Genomic DNA, 18,648 nt, shown 5'->3' on the forward strand with positions numbered 1-18,648 from the left:
TGTACGCCAGATCATCGGGGTAATACTTGCTATTAATTATCCACCACAGTGGCCCACAACAGAAAACAGCCGCTGTCTGCGGTACTGCAGGTAGTCCTTCAGCTGATATGGGTATTACTCGAAAATTCTTATTGTTAATGAGCCAAAAGCTAAAACCCCAATCTTAGCACAGCTGTCTGACCAGTGGCTCACTGAAAGAGTGTCTGTGGCTTTCGTCACATTACAAAGTTTTTTCCTCAGTTTTCTTTCTTGGCGTCTTTCTCTTTAATCTAAACATTTCCTTTGTTGCACATTCTCTCTTCTGGCCCTCTTTTTTGGCTACAAACCAAAATTACAAGGGAGAGCGGAGATCTGCCCTGACACTGTTGGCAATAATCAGTATGTCTTCTGTCTTTTGATTTGCATTTGTCATTTCCACTCTGGCCTAAGGAATATATAAAACCAGTATTTATTTTACCACCTGTTAAGTTATGGCCAATGTTGAGTCAATTTCAATGTGAGTTTCACAATATAACAATAATCAGCACTGTCAGACATTTCTGCTGCGACTCGAGAAACTTGTCAAGGTGTTTTCGTCTTTTATATTCTTCGGGTTCAATAACTAGAAGGGCCTTGAGTCCCTGAAAGCCATTGTATGTATTTATTTGAAGTAAGTAAAATGCATCCAAAGCAATAGCACTCAAAATTTTTTCCCAAAAAGTTGACTCTTTAGAGGTATGAGCTTCTCTTTCATTCAGCTGGGGAGCCAAACTTGTGCAGCAATGGGATTATATAACTTTCCCAGACTCTATGTGAAGTGTAACAATCAGCATGGGGTTTTTTTTTGTGTGCACCCGTATGCCAGGCGCACTCTCCATTTCTTCCCATTCGTATCCAGTTTACCTCACCTAAAGATCCCATGGCATCTCAATATAAAGAAATTGCTGTCTTTTCATTCTAGCACCCTTTTTCACAGTTTTGAGTGCAACAGCATCGGGAGAAGTCTTCTCCATTTATATGGAGTATATTGTCCCTTAAATTACAACAGTCTGAGAGTGTGCAGTCATGCTTCACCATGTCTGGAATTATTGAGACAAAATTACATTATTACTTGAGTAATTACTTTCGCAAAGGGGTAGGCTATGACAGTCCACGGTGACATTGAGGCTACAAAGTTTCTCAAAGTGAAAATAAGACTTCTCTATATTGTATTGGAGGAAATTTGCCCGCTGCTAATTGGAACCAAGAACATTCCCACCAGTTAATTAGTTGGTCACTATTGGTTTGGACACCTTTTGCATTCAACTCACTACAATCAGTAACCATATTTCTAAACTTCATACCCCTGACTCTCCGATTTTTAATTAAACTAATGTAATTTGTTCAAAAGCTATTATTCATTTGCACAGGGAAGGTAGGTCCGCTTAATTCATGCAACCTTTCAAAACTGCAAGTGCCTTCATCATGCAGCCTGGCAGCGTTGCCCTAATAAACCATGTACTTACCTAAATCTATTAAAAGGGGCTCGCTGGGAAGAAAGGTAGGAAATTGTCAGGATTTTCTGTCAATCAGTGAATGATTTGAGTATGGGCGGACTTGCATTTAATCCTTTTCATTTCATAGTGATACCAGTCAGCTGCCAAGGTTTCCTGCAGTGAGCAGATCACAAAACCCATGTTGTCTATTACACGTTTCTCTAGTGGATGATAGCTCTGTTAGAGCAAAATTATAATATCACATCCACCTCTCATCCACTCTTCCTTTTATTTTCTGATATCCAAAAGCAGTTTCACACCCGGGCTGAAGAGCAAAAGAGATGGCGCAAAAATGGAACCCAAACATGTCCAATAGCAGTGGCCCTGAAGCGCCTGCTCCCCTTATTAAATTTGTCCTTTAATTCTGAAAATGAAAATGCACTCTCACCATTTAATGTGACCTCTCACTGATTGGGAGAGAAAATAAATGGAGCCCGGGCAGCTAAAGCAGACAGTGATAAAGCACAGGAATCTTGGTCGGGTGTCAGGTGGGTGTGCGCTGTTGTCATCGTGATGTGTGATGTGGTGATGTGGGGTCAGTCTCGGAATATATATATACATATGCACATATTTCTAATTTGGCATGACTGAAGCTGCACCGTAACCTCCCCTACATCATAGTAATGTTCAGTGGCCTCACCTTACTCTAACCTTGACCACAGAATTGACTTAGGGTGTGTATCATTCATGTATCTCTATGCTTCGGCCATTATAGGTTAATTTATGTAAAACTTCGCGCAAACAGTGCATGAGTACGTGCAGCTGAAGAGCACCAACAGTGTTGCACAAGGCGCGCGGTACAAGCTAAATGTATTTGTTATAATGAAATAAAGATTAACAATGTCTTCCATGGCTGCACTTTGGATTCTAGCTTACAACTCAGCAGGGAATGGTGAAAAGAGAGAGGGGTTGACACCCAGCAAAGGGCCATCGACCTAAACCAAACCTGAGCTGCTACCAATCAGCAAACTATATTGATAATTAATTGTTTAAGTTTGCAGCTTCGCAAATGCGAAACTTTGCTGTGTTTTCTCATCTTATACATCTTTAGGTGAGAATAAACAAGACATTTGATAATAATTGATCATTTGGGGCTATAAATCATGATTTTCCACTGTTTTCTAATGTTCTGAAAACCTAATGAGTAATCGGGAACCTAACTGACAGACAGGGATAGTAAAAATTAGCATTCCCGAATGGCGTTGCTGTAAGAAACTGTACCAGAAGAGCAAAAAATACATATATGCTACTATATATTCTACAGACTTGACATACACAACATAGGAATTGCTTTTAAGATGTCAAAATGGACTCTTATTTATTATCGTTTTAATCAGAGTAATCATGTCTACAGTGCTACCTGCACTTGCGCCTCTTGTTAAGAACCTCTTCCCAGCCGCTGACTGTTTGGGTCGATATCAAAGAGAACCAGTTTCACTCAGCTACCCCGATGAGGTTGCCACCAAATGATCTTTCTTTCATTAGCTTTCAATAGATGGGTCAGTTATATGATCATATTTCAAGAGTACCCCACAGAAGTATCGCTCCAGGCCAACCTGACGTGTTATTGTATCTTTTTAATTCTTCTGCTTTTATTTTTCATCCCCATACTGAAAGCTTTCATGCCCAGGTGAGCTCTCAGAAATGATGAATGAGACTACTTAATGGCTTTTGTGATTTTTATGAGCACATGAAAGGTACACATCAATGGTTATGTCTGCATACAGATTAGTAACACACAGTTGGCTGCCTTTGTCTAGTGCTTTGCCATATGTCAATTTAGTAAATGATCCTGTAAAACGGACAGGTGTTTTGCATCTAAACCCTCTCCGACAATAGACACTTGGCTGGCGAAATGAAGAATCAGAGTACAGTGATTAGTCTGTTTGCGTTCAAGGCAAACGGCCGAACAAAACAATGGTGTTTGCTGAGGCTGTGCATGTACCCGGTACAAAAATATGATACTATACGTACGCACACATACGGCAAAAGAGGAGAGTTCTCTTTATACATGTTCATTGTAGGATTTAGGGAGCATTAATGCGTTAAGGGAAGCAGAACACTGTTATTCAATGGTAAATTGTTGTTTTTTATTCTCTTTAGTTAAAGGAACATATTTGTCTCATTGTGTGTGTACTATAAATAATGAAACATCATTAGCCTCACAATCAAGAGGAAGAGTGTCAAAAGAGAAAGTTTCCCGGGTATGGATGTAACAGTGTGATCGGCAAAATGCATTGAAGCATTTCGCGTTGGTCACAGCGCACTGAAACCTGATGGTCTGTCTGCCGCCTCGGCTCAACATGTCATCTCGAACGCTTTTGAGTGCTGAAAGTGGGTGAATTGATAACATCATTTACATCTCGAGTCAACGCTGTGCAAACGGTGGCTCAAAAACAGATGATACGGCAGCACGCCGGAGCTCTGGCAGTCGAAGCACTGTTGCTGTCCTGCGGCCATCACTTTGTTCCAGTGCTGTGTCCAGGTCATGAATACTATCACCGAGAGCAGTCTCAGGCCGATCGATAGACTGTAAATGTGTCTCGTGTATCAAACCGCCACCTTCAAATCATCTGAAAGAGCAACTCAGAATAACAGCGCAATGTTCTGTTCAGCTTCTCGCTGCCGGGCTATATTTATACATATACTCTCTCTCAGTATATATAGAGACACACATTTTTAGTGGCCATTGTAAGCACAGTGAGCATTCAATAAAGCCACCATGTGCAAACGATGATCTGGTCTACATATAGTGATATTATGATCCACAGTGAAATCTGAAGAGGAGTACCCACAGTATTGACTTCATTGGTGGAAGTGCTAACAACTGAGAACTAGAATGCAGAAAGGTCATTTACTGATCCTGGTCCAGCCCTTATTAGTCGTGTATATTGCGTGCAAGCAACAGCCACTAGAGGGCAGATAAGCTAAGAATGAGTGATACACATCAACAAATTAGCTCCCTGTCCTGATGATGGAGTTTATAGCTACAGTAAATCCTGTGCTTGCTGAAGTAGGACTCAGAGGTGAGCATGATTTTTGCGGACTGCATTATAGCACCTTAGCAAAATTAAGGCTAGTGTTAGGCCAATTATGCTCTCTTTTTTATTGGGGGGTAGCTTTTTAAACTTTAGCTAGCTAAGTTGGTAAGTTGTGTGTCATTAATTAAATAGTTAAGGAATGAAATTGTTGTCACACTTCCCTCAAGAAGCCATGCTGCGCTTGGTTTCTCTGGTAACAGTTTGCTAGCATTTGCTAACTCACTGCTTAGCTTATGCTAACTTAGCTAGCTTGTAGTCAAGGTAATGAGTCATATGCCATGTGAATGTTTCGACTGAGAAGTTCACAGAAGTATTACAGCAGGTTTTTCAGTTTAGAAGGAATAGTTACATCATTAAAGGAAGGTTTAAATACAACATATAGCAAAAAAACAACAAACCTTTAATTGTCACTCTTTTCAGTCAAAGAAGGTCAGTTAGCCAAGTGACTTTCGTTTGCAAATTGCATTTCAAATAAAATAAATATTTGTTTCATAAATAAGTTTTCTTATCAGGTAGACATATTACCGTGTTATTTTTTCATTTATACATTATTTATTTATTTATTTAATCATTCATTTATTTATTTATTTATATTTTTGTTGTAGACTGTTAGCTGTCACTTCCAGCTGCCATCTTCACTTGGTTCATTCAACAGTTGCTAATGCTAGTTGTAACTCAAAGTTAAATGTGCAGCAAATCTTTTTTTATTTTTTCCTCACTCCAGCTGGACAGAAAGAATTTTCAAAGAAACTTCAAATATCTTCAAAACACTGGTAAGTGTTGTCAAAGGTCAAGTAGGCTATCTGAAATGTTGGCTTTTGACGATGCAAAAGCTCCAAAATGCAAAACAATAATTGAGAGCACAAGCTAACAGCTAAACCTGTTAGAAAAAGCACTTTGTCTGAATTAAACATGTAATACTTTAAGTGCACTGACTCAGAGGGCTGAAAAACCTCTAAAAGGGCAATTTCTGACGTTATGACTTGGAATATTTTTTGAGTCATGTCGAGGGGCGCCAAACATGTAAATACAATGGCTTGGGGTCAGAAACAGCATGACCATCTGTTGTGTCCCCCCCCGTCTCCCTTGTTATCTGACTTTTCACCGATGTGTGAACTGTCTGTTGAAGCTGAAATGCCATGAAAAAAGTATTTCAAAGGGCAATTTCCCAGAGTTGCTACAAGGGTCCAGAGGCATGCATCTATCCTGAGAGAGAATGTGAGAAAAACTGCTCTTAAGATAAAATTCAAGTTTAAATTTGGGTTCATTTTTTACCTCTGACATCTGGTAGGCTATAGTTTGTTACCCCGTGCTCCTGCGTGTAAGACAAAAGTCGAGAATCTCATGGCCTTTTAGGTAAATGTTGGATATGTTGCTTGCATTCACCTATTTGTTACTGCCAAATAAAACTGTGACAAAAATTGTAAAAGACAGAAAAGAGATGGCCTACAGTTGTCCAGTTGTACTCAGTCCCGCAACACTTAAACCCCCGAAGTATCATATTTTTTTTGATACAAAATTTGAGGAGCTGTTGAGCTGTTGTTGGATTTAAGCTGTTCACACCATTACAAAAATCAGCAGCAATGTCTGTTTACCAAACAATGTCCTGGTCACGGTCCTCGATAATGCACGGACCTCACTGAAAAGTTTTCACTGGAACCGCCGAATAAATACCCTGAAAACTTTTGACAGCTGGTGATTAAGTGAGGAGTTTAGTGCAGGGCAGCAACCCTGAATTCAAGCTAACAAATGACTGAATTTCACCCTTTTTTCATACAGGTTTGGCACAAAACCCCCACACACTCTGTCCTCGCCCGGAGAGCAACGGCACAGCTTTTCACAACACTGTGAGTGGAAGACTTCTAAACAGAGATGGAATATGTTGAACTTTTAATCTCAAATAACCAGTCTGTTTCCCCACACATAAAAGGTTTGTAATATCTGTTTAGGCTAATAATGAACTCCAGTCAAGAATCCGGAATAACATCTCAACAGATGAACCCCCTTCATCTGCACTTATCAGGAAAACAATCCTTTCTCACCCATTTACATTCCATTAAAATTCAACTCCCTGATTTTGTATTTTTCTTAGCGATGTGTACTCTTGTGTAAATACTTGCACGGAGAATTTCTCAAACTCCAATAATCTCCAGGGTGTTTGAGAGCCTCCTGTCGTGCCGGGCGGACCTTAAATCTCATAAGATGTCACTCCAGTTTGGTGTGCTTGGAACATTTACCTTGATGCAGCAATTGGTGGGCTGCGTTTGTCACCCGTTTTACGTCGACACACACTCGATCTGTTTGGGGTGACATCGGGCTGTGGATGACGCAGTTTCTCGAGCGTTTGCTAGGTGGTTTCTCTAAATTGCAACTTTATGACTGCAAAAAGCAATTGTTTGAAGCTGCTAATGAAAATCGTGCTCTGTTTTGATTAAAAACCCACCTCGTTTGATTTTCATACTTCTGCATCAAACTGGACCAGGTGTTGCCAGAAATAGCTTCGGCACACATTGGATATGAGAAGGCAGGAGTTTGTCTTACAGTTAAAAAACATTAAAAACACAGATCTGTAAAGGCGCGCCAGCATAAAGGCTTCTTAGGACACAGGTGAAGCTGCTGTCAAATGATACATACTATAGCCTGCTGGCCCATCTGGCGCCATACCATTTTCATTATTTCACCATGGCCCCAATCTTGCCCTAACCTTAAAGGGTCGATTCACACAAATGGAAAAAAAAGCATGTTCTTTGTGGTACTGAGCCATTCACATAGTTGTGTGATACAATACAATGGAGGTGAAGAAAACCAAAACATTGCTTATTTTCAGAACTAACCATCCACAGACTCCATAGTAAACCATTTCTATATGAAGTATTAGAGTAGTAGAAGTACAAGAGGAAAAAGATGCCATGTTTAAGAGAAGCTGGCGCTCCCTCTCTCAAACCCTTGGCGAGGGTGTTCTATTTTTTGTTAAAAACTGTGCCTCTGAATGCCCGTGCACAACAACCTTGTTATTGAGCCATTGTTAGTCGAAAAAGACATTCCTGAACTGCCAGTAAAACGAGAGTGAGGGCTTGAATTGACTGGAGAGCGCTGGGGCTTTTAGAGATTTTGTGACTGAGTGTAAATGAATACATCAGCATCGCAGCTGAAAAAGACAGCCAATTTGCTCCAAAATGGTTTGCTTGCCGTATTATATTTGAATTAGAATTACTCCCATCACCGCCACTTTTATGCAAAGCGTTAACTTTAAAAAATAAAATAAAATGATGGAATTCCAATAACAGAAAAAGCCACAAAAGATAAAGTTATTTCCCGTTGTTACTGTTAACTACAGAGGGCACATTTTAACGAAGTTGTGTTGTGAATGCTGAGCCATGAAACGCTGAAATTGCATTGCTGGCTTTAAAAAGTTGAATAAAACCTATAATGTATGAAAGATGTGGAATATTTCAAGTTTCGTTTTTCTTTTCAAAGGCTTATTACAAATGCTGGCTTTAATTTGTTTGAAGTAACAGCTGAAGAAGTATAACTGGTAAAAGCTGGGAGATGTTGAAGGATGAAAAGTACACTATAAGCTGGAAGCTAAACATCATTTGTGGCTTGATCACTTGCCAGTGATTCAAATAATTCAGTCCTCACTTCAGACAAAAAAAAAAGAATTACAGAGAAGACCGAAAAAAAAAATAATGCGAGGACTTAAAAGTAAAAATGGTTATGTTTGCATAATGTCCAACAAAGACACGTAGCCACCTGCTTCGTTTTTTTTTATCTTCACTTGTTCTTCAAACCATTTTCTCTTTGTTTCTCTTTTCTTTCATCACACCCCTGAAAAGCATGTGTGAGTGTGTGAGTGTGTGTGTGTGTCCCTGTGGCGAAAGGGGAGGGTGTGCTGAAATCATCTGTCTAAACAGTGATGTGTGTGGTGCCTGAACACCTGTTTCTGTGTGGTGACTTGAAGTGTTTCAACAGAAACTTCAGGGGACAAAGTACCTGCACTATAACTTTAATGAAGTTTTCACCAACGGATTCATGCTCTTCAAACATAGTTTTGCAACAACTGGGGTTGCAACGGTACGAGAGTTTCACAGTATGATACACACACATTCATTTTCAGTTACAGTAACCCTTAAAGGAAGGAAATCAGAAGGTTTTTTTTTTTAGGTTGAATTAAGACCTTATTAGAATTTTATGTCCTGAAAGAAATAACATTTGATATTAACCTCGGATTAACATGTTTTGATAAGACAAATACAGGAGAATTGAGCACCGTGGATGAGCAGCTGAACACTTAATGATAATCATCAACATTCATACCTCGGCAGACCTTGAAATTGGTATATCGCTGCAACGGGGGCTGCAGCTATTGATTGTGCTCATAGTTCATTAATCTGTTGATTATTTTCTTGATTTTCTTCTTAGTTGTTTGGTCTATAAAAGTTCAGAAAATGTTGATCAGAGTTTCACAAAGCCCCAGCATGGTGCCCTCAAATGTCTCATTTTGACCACAACTTTAAGATATTCATGTTCATTCTGCCATAGAGAAGTACAGAAAGCAGAAAGCAGCTGGAATCACAGGATCTTGACATTTTCTTTCTTTTTTAAAATATCATAAAAATAGTCGGCGATTAATGTGATAGTGGACAACTAACTGATTAACTGTTGTACCTCTGAACACACACACTCCACACAGCAGCACAGTATTGCGACATGGGTGTCTTCTGACTAAAATAGTATGTGTATGGAGTGTGCTGCTGTTGCAGCAGGCCTGCTTGTACAGCTGAGAGCTGTCACTCCATTATGTGTGATCACCTATTATGCTCATAATACACTTCCAATAGGAGCAGGAGGGTGTTATGTGATGAGTAGACAGGTAGGATTGTTTTGTTTTTCTGACTCGTCTGAAGATGAGTGATGTGTTGAGACTTTTTTTTTTTGCATTGTTCCCACATGTACTTTTAAGCTCGACTTACACAGCTAAGTAAGTAATAATAACACACTGGAAGCCACCTGAAAAGGCGAATAAATCCAAACGGATCAGGCCTTGTATTCAGAAGAGTTTGATAAAATGAGAATACATCAAACGGGGGTTTTAATTCGCGCACCTGGCTCAGTTCAATGAGAGAGTTTGTCTGAGCGCCCGGTGGGCATTTATTCCCCCCGGTGTGAAAGCTTTTCGGCGTGTGTTCCTCTTGTTTGCTCAAGTCTCTCTGTCAGTGCGCTTCAGTAATAATGACAGAGTGGGAGGGCCACTCGGTGCAACTAATAAGGACCGCGATCTAGCAGCAGGCGAGATCCCACTGTGACTTTTTATTTTCCAAGTCCTGGAATCCCGGAATCGAGACTGATCGTAATCACACATGGATTATGCTTTTGTCGCTGTTTCGCGTCTCTTTTTGCCTTAGAGGAAACTTTCCCAGCAACTGTGAGTACTTCAGGAGCACGTTCATTTCATTGCAAATTAGAAAAAAACAAAACACATGTTCATATGTAAATATCAGCGTGTTGATTTCATGGAATTCCCTTCATGGCGGACAAATGTTGCATCTTTTTGTCGCGTGTTATTATTATTATTATTTGAATAATCCGCAGGCATGTGTCGGTCCGTCCAACTTGCTTCTTAGCCGGGACGCATGCCTCATGAGGGGGGGTTATTTCTGATTTATGAACGCACTGCAGCGGCTGTAAACGCATCACTTGTGAGCAGCAAAGTGCCAAAACGCGCTAGACGCCAAGCTTGGAAATCGTCTCGTAATAATTTGTATTAAAAAAAATTAAATAAAATCAGCCAATCAGCGGTCGCGCAGAGAAAAAACACGCTCCTTTGAATATTGAGCGAAGTTATTGCCGCTGAATGAATGATGGAGCGACTTTTTTTTTTTTTTTTTTTTTTTTTTTTTTACCAACCGTGAGTGATAAAAGCCTGCAAAAATAAATAGACCGTGTCAGTTTTTAGGTGATAAATCCTCGCAGGTTTACAGCAGATGGTGCACTACATGAGGCAAAACAACGTGTGGTCTTAAAGTACCGATTTAACTCCCACGCAGCCCCTCAATGATCAGAATCGGTCGTGTGGAGATGTGGTGTGACTGTGGCTGCAGGGCTCGCATGCGTTTGCAGGAACGAAGGGGGAATAACATGACGCCTTCACACAGTCGAGGCATGTGATACCTCTGTAGTGCTTCTTGTCTGCGGCCCATGCATGGTTGCAGTTGTAAGTGGCGTGGTCACCTCATCTCCAAGCGCCATGATGAGCCCACTGTAGGCCCTGCATGCAAAAAACCCCCCCAAAACTTTAGGATCCAGTTGGGAGAAGTGCTGGTACAGTGGCATGCATGGGGATTAATCACGTGGAGGGGAGAATTAATTTGGATAAGACAGCAAAGAACAGGCAGTTACAGAAGGAGAGTATCAGGGAAAATATACTGCTGGTCACACTTTGTGAGAGTGTGCATATAAATTTAGTTAATGTGCTGTGGGTGTATTATGGTCCGTGGAGGTCAAGTTCATTACTCGGCTCTGGCTTTAGCCCTTTTCTTCCCCAGTGGAAATAGATAAATTGTGCAGCAGGAAGGAAGGATTACAGTGTTGGTAAAGGGATTATGACTGTGTTGTCAAAAAAACAAAACAAAACAAAACAAAAAACCCTACACTACAGGTAGGGCAGATGTTTTAATAACAATACAACTTGATATTGTTAAATCTCCTCGAAAGCACTTGGCAAAATCGGATTAAATCCAATATTTCTGACCAAATACTTCAATATCAATATTGCGACAATGTTGTGGGGAAGACGATTGGTACTTTGATAAATATTAATGGTGCACTATGCAGTTTCGTGGAAGACATTTTAATCAGAAGAGAATGATTCCCACTGACTGATTCTTTAAACAATCTAAATACATACTGTTTAACTTTGTTTGTCTATAGCGGACCGTGCCACCTTTCTAGCGTCAAACAGTGTTCTGAAGAGCTTGTTTCTTCAGTTATGGAAAATATTAATATTTCGGAGTTTGAATTTCATCTCCGAAACTACAGAATGCCGCCTTAATACGAGGAGATTTTGTTTCATGTGTATATGATGACAGTTGAACAGTCTGGAAAGTTCAGACGATTACATCTCTTCAACATGGCCTCGAAAACCAGGAAGAAGTGTCACCTATGCCATATAACAATTTCCAAAATCTAAGACACTGTATAGTCTCATATCACTCAATGTTGATTCCCTGTCAAACCCTAATTACAGGTACTACAAAAACATTGTGAGTTATAATTTGCCACTTCGTTTTCTGTAGGACTGACAGACTGGTCGCACCTGTGCTATTGTTTAAAGAGAATAACCACTACACCGAACAGATTTTACAGTCATCTATTCAGTGTCACACACGTGTGAAGCTGTTTGCAGGCTTCTATTGAGTTTCTTGTTTTTTTTTTTGAAGTCCTTGAAAGTCCAAGAAAAAAAACAAAAACTACTTGAAATGTTTTTTTTCTTTTTGAGCTCAGTCACTATTGAAGTCATCACTGCTCTGGCTCTGCGCCGGCTTTACAGGCAAACTACTGAAGAAGTTTTTTGCTGGAGTTGGAACTGTCCACGAAAATAACTACACTGACTTCACCTCGGAGCAGACTCTCACCATCGAGGGTGACTCTACCCTAAAAAATGTGTGCTGTCTTTGCAATGGCATGAGAGTAATGCTGAAGATTTGGTTTGGCACCATCGTCAAATTGTTTAAGAGACTTACTTGTAACTGGAGGTTTTCCCGGGTTTGATCCTTGTATGAGACGTCCTTGAGCGAGACGCTGCTGACAGCTTACTCATCAAAACTCAACAGTGTTAATAGAGTAGAAACAAAGATTAAGGCTTTGGCATTAAGACTTAAACCGGACAATCTAGCACACGCACAGCTAATAGTCTTCTATTGTAGATGTCTGTAACTTATCATATGATTACTTTGTAACACATAGTGTAAACTTGTAAACTGTAACTTTGTATGTAATATAAACACATTTATTTTGGGTATAGTGAACACCCAGCAATAGGATGCTCACACTGTAAAGAAAGTAAAATAACGATGAAAACTGCTTACCCTTGCTGTCTTTTTTTAACATGCATCCGATAGATCAACATCAGACACAGTAATGCCTCCCTGTTGTGCTGTCTTTACGCTGTTGTAGATGGCTTTCTGAACAGATTAAGTGCATTGGCGCAGTTCCACATCTAATTTGCGGCGATGACACACAGGCCTAATGAACTGCAAACTGTCCATGGAGAACAAGACGCAGCCTGGCTCGCTAGTTAACAACCGAAACCTTAACACAAACATAGCTTAGAGTATAATGATTTAGCTGCGGTGTAGGCATCTCCATTCATCACCGCATGACAGGTGTTCATGAAAACTAATGAACGAAAGGAGTCGCAAGTGCTTTCCCAGTTTGGGAGACTTTACATAAATACATAGAGGGGCTTTAGGGACAGTAGAGTGGGCATGGGGGTGTGGGCGTAAGGGAGAGTCAGGTCAAAATTGAATTTCACAATAACACCACTTGCACATAATCTTATTGAGCAGCTGAGTTTTAACAGAAAAATGAAAAGACCTGCTTTGAAGACAATTGACAGAACGCTGTGAAATATAATTGCAGCCAGATATAAAAGAAAGAAGAACTTTGGAGGCACACAGACAAACAGATTGTTTCAGTGCCAGGCTGGCAGATTGATTCCAACTAAAGTTGCTGTTGCACCCAGCAGAATAACAAGTTCAAAATACAAAACCAGCAGTCTCATTGTTTGCTTGTGTCTGCAATTAATCTCAGTCCATTAGCTTTTCCATGTGTTTGCACTTGCGCACAGATAAACATTCAGTTAAGATTAGCTGTAGGCACTCTTGTTTTTCGTTCACGATTTCACTTTTGCCAGGTACAATGACTGAACTGAACTGAATTTTAAATCGATTCTGTTTGCATCCAGGTTTTCAAGTGGACCGCTTTCCCGCGTCAGAGCCATGATTTACTCGTTGAGATGGGCTGCTTTCCTTTGGACTATAAATTCCATTCCTTGCACTTTTGGAATGGCAGTGAATGAACGATCAGGTGTGTGTTGCCCCCAACTCTGTGTCTTGTGTCTTTCAACCGTGGGGGGGTCATCTGAAAAACTGGCTATATTTTAGTATAACTGCATCAGTTACTCTTAAATATTACATACGTTTTATCCATTAAATGACTGATCTCTCATTAATGTCACGTGGAGTCTTGTATAGTCAGTTAGTGAGAAGTATTGGCCTTTATTGGACTGTCACAGATATATCGGGTTTAGTGTATATGTTGTCAGGTAGTGCCGATATGAAAAAAATATTTCAATGCAGAAAATGATTCCCAATGAAGTTTAATGTTCGAGAGAATACAGTTTATTGTTGAACTGCAATATATTCTGCCTCCATTACAGTACATAACTCTATCACAAAGACTTGATAAACACATTTGAGAGATCACTGCAAATAATATGCATTCATAAGCAGATATACTGTATATCGATATAGACATTTTTGTGGAGGTCAAGGTAAAAAACAGCTAGATAGACAGTAATTTTGCTTTACATCCCAAACCCACGCGTAGAGGATAAACATATCCACACTCTTGCGACACTGAACAGAGCTTTTTTTGAACAGGTTTTTGTTATACAAATATGCTGTGAATATTTTTCAAAACATTTAATTTTCTTTGTCTTTTTTAGTTAGTTTGGAAAAGACTGAGTGTAACATTCTGACAAAAATCTATAGAGTTGGGACCTCAGTATTCACCTGAATCGTCCTTTAAATGTCTGTAAAGTGGATCTAGGCTTGCCTCTAAATTACATCCCTGAGCCTTCTCTCGATCTGCTATTTTTCAGTGTTGAAACTAAAGTTTTAAAGATAAATGGAAAAAAAACTATGAATTGATTTTCTGCTCTGTTGTGGAGGAAGTTTGCTTTTAGAAAGAAAGTAAATGCGCTGTGGAAATGATTTAATGATTCAGTTTATCATTCCCTTTGCTATAATACCCAGCAAAACCAACTTCTTTTTGGTTTTTCCTCTAGATGGCTCATGTCCCCGTCTGACTGTGGAGGATCACAGGTTTTCTGATGTTTTAGATCGTCCCCTGGAACTCACAGGTGTGTTCTGAGTGGACACAACTGCTTTGCATAAGTCAGCATGAGGTCTTCTAGATCTAATGACTCTAATTTCCCGTTTGCAGGATTCGATCTCACAGAAAAGTTTCTCCTGCGAAAGGGAACAATCACAGAAGACCTGCCGTCGTTTCGATTAGGAAGCAGTCCCCTCATTAAGCCAACAAAGTGAGTAGCATCCTTATGTACGTTTCGCTTGCATGCGTGTTTATTTTCTGCATCGTTTGGACTCAGATGTTCTACCCTGGCTCCTTATGACATTTGAGGATAACCCAGACAGACAGCCTGAATGTCAGCCACGACCCAGTAAATAATCTCCCAATATGCTGCTTCATTTCAACCACCCTCTTGCTCTTGCTGTGGAACCATGGCACAATACAAGCCTACTATAGGATGCAGTCACTCATGTGTGGCCAAGGCTATCAACAGTATTAAACCAGAGTGTTTGTTTTGATTAACGTCTTCGCCATTACTCTTTTGCTCCCTGATTTAAATGTTGTGGCTACGCAGATATTTCTTAGGACTCAAATACACTGACAAATAGCTTAAATGTCATTATAGATTACAGTTGTGCAGACCATGATGAGGATTTATGTATGCATTCCTGCAGATCCGGTGAAGTCTAAGAAAAAAGAATCTGTGTAGCCATAACTGGCTGTCGTGAAAGGGTTGACTTGAGGCAACCCAGATATACCCTGCTCAGAGCAATAGTTCCATTTGCCTTGGCTAATAAGGGCAAGCAGCGAGGTGAGCTGTTAGACAGGGAATAATTTGAACAGAATTAATATATATTGCGTTTATTCTAGAAATCTCCTAAGGGCAAGAAGTGGGCCATACAGGAATGAAAAAAAGAATGTCTGAGCAAGTATAATAAGATAGGAATATTAAAATAACTACATAAATGACACACTGAGGTGCCATTTACTGAAGACCTTTATTCCCCTGGTCAACTGGTCGGTCCGCTCTGTGGTTTCACCTTGATGCTAATATGATTATATAGTGGGGATTTGAATTTGATACAATATTTATAAGGGCCTTTCGGCTCTTTTACATTCAGCACCTTCAGCAATATCAAGTATGACCAGTGGCCCATATTGACCTGTAATGGTTGCCAAGCAGCTTTATGTTTTGGATTTTAAAAAATGTACTTGGAGACGTTTGTTGCTTTGTGTCCTTAGGTCGTAACAGTGAAAGAGAACACTTTGTCATTCTTCTGGGAGGGGCAGGATATTTTTAGCATTTTTACATGACATGCAAACTGTAAACATTTACTGCCACTCTCTCTCTGGCGAGGTGAAAGAATCTTTGAGCCAGGTGATTTGTGATCTCCTTCCCCGTTCAGTCAGCCGGCTGAAAATACATTTACTTCAGCCCTTCCCTCGGTCTGGGCCCATAGTGCAAGAAGATGCTGGCGCTCAATGACACTGCTGACAGTGTCATTGGTTATAGTGGCGAGACCGCGATCCCTCTCATATCCAATTATCTAAGTACTTTGACAGGTGATACTGCATGTCAGCTGAGGAGGGAAAGCCAGGGCAATTGCACGAAGCAGGAGGCCCCTCTGCCCCTGCCACAGCCACTAAAACATTGCTCACTTAACTCGGAGGATATGCAGCAATAGATGCTCGACTCTCTGGATCTGCCTAATGTTCTGCCATCTCCTTGGCACAATACACGTTATGGTGCATAAATTGGAGCTGACACACTCAGGAAACATTTGTGCAAGGTGACAAATTGGCCTACAAAATGCAACGCATATTCATAACATGCTTCCACACAGCAATAAAGCAGAATGCTGCAGTTGCTGTCTGTCTTTAGAGTCATATCTACCTTTGGCCTTTACGTCAAATGTGAACTTCTGTCTCGTATTTATATCTGATTCACTGTGTGCATGTTAGCTAATCACTTTACACATTTTCTTTCTTTTAAATAAATAAATAAGTGGTTTCCTTTTCTTTACTTGCCATTTGAAATAAAGGTAGCGCGCAGCCTCATTAGACTGTGTTGTTTTGACTGAGTTTACAATCCTAGTTGGCAAAACAAAACCCACCGGAGTTTAAAGGTAGAAAGCACATTCGTCTTTATACCTTTTATATGTTTTCAGATGCGTTTGTTCTTTTTTGTCAGCTGTACCTTGAGAGAATTCACAGGCCTGTTTCTTCTTTGTTCCTGTCTGAAAGATCAAATCAAATGCAATTTTTGCATTCTTTCTGAAATGGGACAGGAATGAACATTTCTTTTGAATGCGACCGCAGTGTCTCATTATTTGTTTTTTTTGTGTGATTGAATGCCAGCTTTCATTGAGACAGCGCGTAACAAGTAAAATGTTAAATGGGATTCAGTAAGGTGTGTATTATGTGAAGATGCTTCACAAAGGAGTCGTTCAGACTGAAAAAAAGTGTCATCATATACCAGGGTTTGGATTGTTTATCAGTCTGTGGCTTCAGGGGTTTGCGACTGTCTTGTCAGTTAATTAATCATGAGGGCTTACTGCAATCAATACTGTAAACCTGATTCAATCTTTTTTTAAGTCATAAGCATCTGTATTATTTCTAGAAAAATAAAATGCCTGTCTGCGCTTGTTGAATTTTATGTTTCGAAACATCATTGTAACCATGTATATGTTTAGGTCGGTGGCCTTTCAGCCTACGGCCTCATAAATACCAGCAGTACTTACTGACAGATATATATCCAGGGATTGAAACTTGGGTTAAAACAGGGTATATATATGAGGAAGTAAGGAAGAAGAACCCCAGTGTAGACAACAGGGCAGACAGGATTTTAACGGTAAAAATATAATACAGAGGCTTACATGTACAGGCAGCTGAGAATCCACACAGTAACAGGAACTGGGCAGATACAAGAGTTAGAGGCAGAGGTTGAATTGGCTAGACCGAAAAAGCACAAAGCAACACGGACTATCTACATGTGTCTGGGGCAAGTGAGAAGTGGCTGGAGACAAGGATGGAGCAAAGTGAACACAACTGAGGCAGCCGTTGTGACAACTTGTTTAGTAGTCATACTATTAGCACGTTCTGTGAAAACACATCAAGGTTGACTGGAGGTAATAAATGGCTCTAAATCCATGTAGTTCTCTTGGCAGATTACTTATTTTTGTAAATGTTTGCCTGTTATCGGTGGCCTCTATCAAGAGTTGGGTACTGTTCGCATTTGAACAGAAGCCAGAACTGGAACCAGTACCCAATGGTACCGGGTTCCAGGTAATGGTATAAGAATTTGGTATTGTTGGCTTGGGGGATCAGTATTGGTTCCATACAAAGGTATGGGGCATATCAAACACACACTGTTTTTAGCTTACAAAGTAGCACGTTTCTGAGGCATTTCAGATGCAGTCAGTGTCTGACAGTTGGCTTTTTAATTAGCAGAAATGCTAAGATAACGTCAGAGACAGTGAACAAAGCCAGTTCTCTCCAAAAACAACTTAACAAATTAGCTGATTAATAACATGAGGAGGTTGATGAAGCAGTCAACGCTTCACTTAAAGTTTATGACCAAGGACGGATGAGCTTTTTGCTGCAGGTTGAAGATGTACTGATATCAGCTTCAGCTTCTGTGAGGGATATGAAACATGGTACACTCTTTACTTTTTTGATGCATTTTCTGTTTGACCAGTTGTTTCAGGTATGAGCATTGCCCTGGCCTGCTTTGACTTTGGCACTGCAGATATTGCAGCAAGTGTTGGCTGTGTTGAATTTTGAAAGTGTAAACACACTTTGAGGGGTGTAGTCTTGATCTCTCTTTCTTTCTATACCTCGAAAGAAAGATTCACTCTCAGGTACTGCAATTTGGCACAGCTTGCAGCTTGATTTTCATGTGAATCTGTACTTGGTAGTCCAGATGTAATTCAGTGGATACTTTTAAATCTTACCCTCTTGCAATAAGATCTTTACATTTGCACTAACTGATGATAACA

General features: G+C 40.1%; 1 protein-coding gene across 7 annotated transcripts in view; it reads left to right on the plus strand.

Moving 5' to 3' along the window:
• Window positions 1-4,509: 4,509 nt before the first annotated feature.
• Window positions 4,510-18,648, plus strand: part of LOC115596353 (collagen alpha-1(XIX) chain) — a 119,519-nt gene continuing 105,380 nt past the window's right edge. For 3 of the 7 annotated variants that reach the window (XM_030441377.1, XM_030441379.1, XM_030441384.1), the window contains exons 1-4: window positions 9,767-9,980; window positions 13,521-13,642; window positions 14,625-14,699; window positions 14,783-14,882. In XM_030441377.1, coding sequence (XP_030297237.1) covers window positions 13,555-13,642; window positions 14,625-14,699; window positions 14,783-14,882 — 263 coding nt within the window. In that variant the 5' untranslated portion in view covers window positions 9,767-9,980; window positions 13,521-13,554. Of the gene's footprint in view, window positions 4,541-6,334; window positions 6,403-9,766; window positions 9,981-13,520; window positions 13,643-14,624; window positions 14,700-14,782; window positions 14,883-18,648 lie in introns of those variants that run through there. The other 4 variants (XM_030441381.1, XM_030441382.1, XM_030441383.1 and 1 more) reach the window with 2 other exon arrangements.

The sequence above is a fragment of the Sparus aurata genome, chromosome 15, assembly GCF_900880675.1.
Source record: "Sparus aurata chromosome 15, fSpaAur1.1, whole genome shotgun sequence".
NCBI classification, from domain to species: domain Eukaryota; kingdom Metazoa; phylum Chordata; class Actinopteri; order Spariformes; family Sparidae; genus Sparus; species Sparus aurata.